Source organism: Corticium candelabrum, chromosome 9, assembly GCF_963422355.1.
Source record: "Corticium candelabrum chromosome 9, ooCorCand1.1, whole genome shotgun sequence".
NCBI lineage: Eukaryota > Metazoa > Porifera > Homoscleromorpha > Homosclerophorida > Plakinidae > Corticium > Corticium candelabrum.
The window spans coordinates 4,000,003-4,005,002 of record NC_085093.1 but is presented as its reverse complement, the minus strand read 5'-3'; the positions used below and the strand labels follow the sequence as shown (position 1 = coordinate 4,005,002).

Below are 5,000 nucleotides of genomic sequence, written 5' to 3'. Positions count from 1 at the left end.
ATCTATTTAGTGTTGGCTGTTTGGTATGTGTTGTCAAGAGAGTTATGAGAGATTTTGTATACAGGTTTAGTCTTTTCATACGTATCTGCAAAGATCAGTTAGGTAATGATGTTTGGTAGGACTTGGTGATACAACTGCATATCTTATGACAATTAATTTAACTGTATCTTGAAGTGTATGTTATAATTACATGCCATGATGTATTAGTCAGGTTTTCATGAATGACAGGTATTGTTTAGGTAATTTATTAATGCTTGTTAACAGTGATATCCTTACTTCAATTATCTTGCTGCTTGTGTTTAATGATTGCGTTTTCTGTTTTGTTTACAGTAGACACACGTGCATGAGTGCAACACACACACACACACACACACACACACACACACACACACACACACACACACACACACACACACACACACACACACACACACACACACACACACACACATCTATTATTGATGACTTGGACCATATTTGGCAATGTTAACTGGCTTTACTTCTGTAATCATCGAACTTGACTTTTACACAAGGGAATGCATTTTAGGATATTTCTACTGACGGTGTTGAGAAATGGTATCATGTTCTTGACAGAAAGCAACGACAGCTTGGTGGAAAGCTGCTAATTAGCGTGTGCTTTGTTATTCAGCAGATGGTCAGGTTTTTATTTGTAGCTTGGAATATATTAATTGTCTAAGGCTAACTTGTTTCAGGCTTCTTTTCGCTCAGTGTGCTTTGACAGTGATTTTAGTAGGCATGTGAAACTACAGCGGGTGATATGGGCATTTGAAAGTCAAGAATTTTCGGAGGTCAGAAATTTCTCTCTGTACATCTGTGTTTGGTATACGATCTCTTTCTTGCACATGTCTGGTCTTATACAGTATGTTGTTTCTTAGTTAGATGTTTTCTATCAGTCATAACTGACAGAAAGTCGTTGGATAAACTCATTAGCATAGCGAGATTAGAACATTGAAATGTAGTTTGCTCAGTGTAATTTTGTATTCTTCAGGATCATAATGGTCTTGTTGTGTTGGGTTGCTCATGATGTAAACGTTTGATTTAATTAAATGGAAAATATAAGTATTGAGACAGACAGACAGGCAGGTAGACAGACCGACACAGGCAGGCAGGTAGACAGACCAACAGACAGGCAGGCAGGCAGGTAGACAGACAGATCAACTAATAGATGGACAAATATTTGGATATAGAGACTGACAGAGCAGTTTAGTTGATAGAGAACTTTGCAAGTGAACACCTCACCAGAGAGTTTGAGACATACTCTACCAGAGTGGAATATAACGGTCGATCATCGGTTATTGACCGACCAACTGGTGTTCATAACTGACCACAAGTTTGCTTTGATCAGACATACCTACATGACTGTTCAAGACTTAATAGCTATTATGCATGTATAGATGGTAGGGAATCAATGAGTGACACAAAAGTCCAGACAGCCGACGAAGCAACAGGCAAGATCTAGAGATGATGATCTCCAGATGTGTGAATGCAAATGGCGTTTTAGAGCAACATTTATTGCACTGCAATGGAATAGGATAAACATTGGGAGGGCCACATGCCAGTAACTAAATCGTTTGTTGAACAACAACATGGTCTTGATTAGCTTGTTCATGTCTTGATCGTTTTATGTCATTAATTTACAGTCCTTGCTGCTTGTAACTAAACTTTAATAAAATTGTAGCTACAATAAATTGTTGCCACCACGACAACCACCTATTGTCAACATGATCAATAACAAGAACTACAAACAAGCCAAATTTTATGTTTATATTTTGATAGCAAATAAATACAGTAATGAATAATATGATGCCACAAATAAATTGAACTAAACGTTGATGTTGATAATTCCAAAAATGATTATGAAATTGAATAAGAATGAATACCCAAAATTTACAATGTCAGGTCCTCTATTGTTAGAGCACGATGTTCGGCCAAAAATTTTGCCTTATATTCTACTCTGTTTTACTACAGTGTAGCAGTTAGCTAAAGATTTTTAAGTACTAGGTAGTGATCAAACATGAACATTGTCTAAGCTAGTAATTTTGTTTACCACTTGTAGACAGCAAACTTGTAGACTAGACAGACTTAATCATGCAGTGTTAAGCATTAGCATTTCTGAGTTTCATACAAAGCAATAGAAAACATACAGCTAGCGCTCTGTATATGGAAAGTTACATTTAGTAGATGATCTGTATTACACAAGTAGTTATATGTACGTCAAGGTAGAAGGTAGGCATTTAGGTGACAGACAGACAAATGGTTGGACAAGCCAATATAACAAACAATCAAGGCAGTACGTGTTCAGTGTTAAATAATTTATAGTCTAATTACAGTTTCTCATCGTAACATAGAGTGGTGGTAACAAGTGGAACATGCAGTTAAGCAAATTTGCTGCAAGACTGATCCACCAACATGCCAACTGGCACAAGCTGACTCGGTTGGAAGAAGCACTTATGTATGTATATATACACAGTTGCATTGGATCTATTATATTTACAGAAATAATTGATATTAATTTAGAGATTGGATTGTTGTTGCTGAGCATCATGAAATTCAGTGCATCGATTATGTGTATATGCTTAATGCCGTAAATACGCTTCAACAGGAATGGGAAGCTGCCCGTCTCAAGGGAATGAATGAAACGGATGTATTAAATGCCGCCAAAGTAAGTAGCTAGTCATGTTTGAATTGATTACATTGGATTGGGACTACAGAATTAGTGTGTACACTCAGCATGAAGGATTGCAGTCTGGAGTGTAGACGTAATAGCATATTGATTAAATAGGCATCTAACTTGTTTCATGACATTTTGTTAACTGTAAGTAGTTTACCTATTTTATTTTATTTTGAAACTACTCGTTGTGTGCTGTGTTCTTTGTGTGTTATGCATTTTTTATCTTTACATTGCAGTTTAATTGTTTGAATAATTGTCTGTCTGTTTGATTATCTGTGTGTGTGTGTGTGTGTGTGTGTGTGTGTGTGTGTGTGTGTGTGTGTGTGTGTCTGTCTTTTTATCTGTCTGTCTGTCTGTCTGTCTGTCTGTCTGTATGTCTGTCCATGCATTATGGAAGAATAAAACACTGTCTGTCTGTCTGTGTCTGTCTGTGTCTGTCTGTCTGTCTGTCTGTCTGTCTGTCTGTCTGTCTGTCTGTCTGTCTGTCAATACATATATTTTTATACATCAGCACTATGTCTGTCTGTCTGTTTGTTTGTCTGTCTGTCTGTCAATACATATATTTTCATACATCAGCACTATGTCTGTCTGTCTGTTTGTTTGTCTCGATAATATATTTTCCATTTAAATCAAACATTTGCATCACAACAACTCTAACACAACAGGACCATTATGGTCCTGAAGCATACAAAATTATACTGAGCACTCTGTCTGTCTGTCTGTCTGTCTGTCTGTCTGTCTGTCTGTCTGTCTGTCTGTCAATTTCATTTATTGAAACACAAACTCTACGTTACATTTCTAACACTAAATACAAGCAATCTACTGAGTTCAGCTTTAGTTTAATGCGAACTACTTTGATAGTCTCTATTGTGCATGTTCTCATCTGCTTCTCCAGAGAAGACACGTGTCAGCTTGTGGAGGATGACTTTAGTGTTACATCGTTCTAATATTATTGAGAATTTGTCCCTCCAAAAACCTCTAAAGTCAGCTTCATTTGCATAGCCTTCAATGTCTCTTGATCTTCTGGCTAGTTTGTTTAAATAGTTGGTAGCTTCTGATCCCCAAGTTCCAAAATGTTTAAATACCAGAGGAGTGAAATTGAGGCTTGATGTATTGCCAGTCTGTCTGTCTGTCTGTCTATCTGTCTGTCTAACCAAGCTTTGACCGTCTATTTAAGTTTACAATCAACATGCATCAGCAAAATTCACGATTATTGCTTCTGCTACAAAAAATGTCTCGAATCGCCTTCGGTTGCTCTTTTGCTACCTGGTACAAGAGGAACAAGAAAGACTGGGAAGACTCTGCTATTTTAATGTTCTGTCTTGATTCTGTTACTTGCTGTTGTAGTTATAAACTTTAAGTATAGCTTACTAACCATATGGACAGTATAGTGGTTTTTAAACCTGCACTGCAGTCGTTGTAGACTAGCTGTACTGGCAGGGCCACAGATGCACGTATCCTCAAGTGAGGATGAATAAACCAACTGTATGTCTGTCTATGTGTCTATTTGTCTGTCAATACATATATTTAAAATTTCAACACTATTACATTCAAAAATGTCCGACGACTCTTACCGCCACTTACTACGTAGGACGATTAAATAACTGTACGCTATAAGCAGTACAACTGTTCTTGCTAAAAGGAAGTCTACATAGTTTTCTTGAGAGCACTTGTGTGTTGCATCTCTGGAGGCTAACAGACAGGCAGCGTCTCCAGTATGTCTTGAACTTGCCACTGTTTGGGTGTCCGTCTTCATCTACAGATAATAGGGACAGATGATGTAGAAATTGGTGGGCTTTCCATCCCCAGCAGCCGTAATGCTAAAAAACCAGAGGGATGCAATTGGATGCATTTCCCATAGCATCAATCTCTTTGCTGTATTTTTATGTCTTCTGTGACTCTCTTTTGGCAGCAGCGGCTCCATCCACCCTAGAGGCTTGTAAGATGATGTCCTCATTCCATGGGTGGGCAAGAGATATGTCCAGCTCGATATCATATCCACATTGGGCATCGAATGCTATGATATCAGGACGAGAATTGCTTCCTTCGTAAAGGTTTCTGGGTTCTCTTCTGTGTGTTATGTTTAGGTCTCGTAAACTATCACACCACACATTTGCTACTGATTCGTGGGACCAGATGGGTCCGTCTCCAGTTTTACAGGTTAGAAGGTGATAGCCTTCTCTGTCATTGATTTTTGCTACACTCGCATCTTTCAATTGCTGAAGACATAGGCATGCTGCAGCCCAATCTCAACCGAGTTGCTAGTCGGAAGTTAGCAGGTTTTAGTGCAAACTTGGGAGAGGTTGGG

The 5,000-nt window shown here is 38.2% G+C and overlaps 1 protein-coding gene across 1 annotated transcript in view; it reads left to right on the top strand.

The window, feature by feature from the left end:
• Positions 1-5,000, top strand: part of LOC134184966 (BAI1-associated protein 3-like) — a 17,482-nt gene that overhangs the window by 5,399 nt on the left and 7,083 nt on the right. The window contains exons 12-15 of the mRNA XM_062652741.1: positions 548-655; positions 714-809; positions 2,370-2,473; positions 2,539-2,683. Of these exons, the coding sequence (XP_062508725.1) occupies positions 548-655; positions 714-809; positions 2,370-2,473; positions 2,539-2,683 (453 nt within the window). The remainder of the gene's footprint in view (positions 1-547; positions 656-713; positions 810-2,369; positions 2,474-2,538; positions 2,684-5,000) is intronic.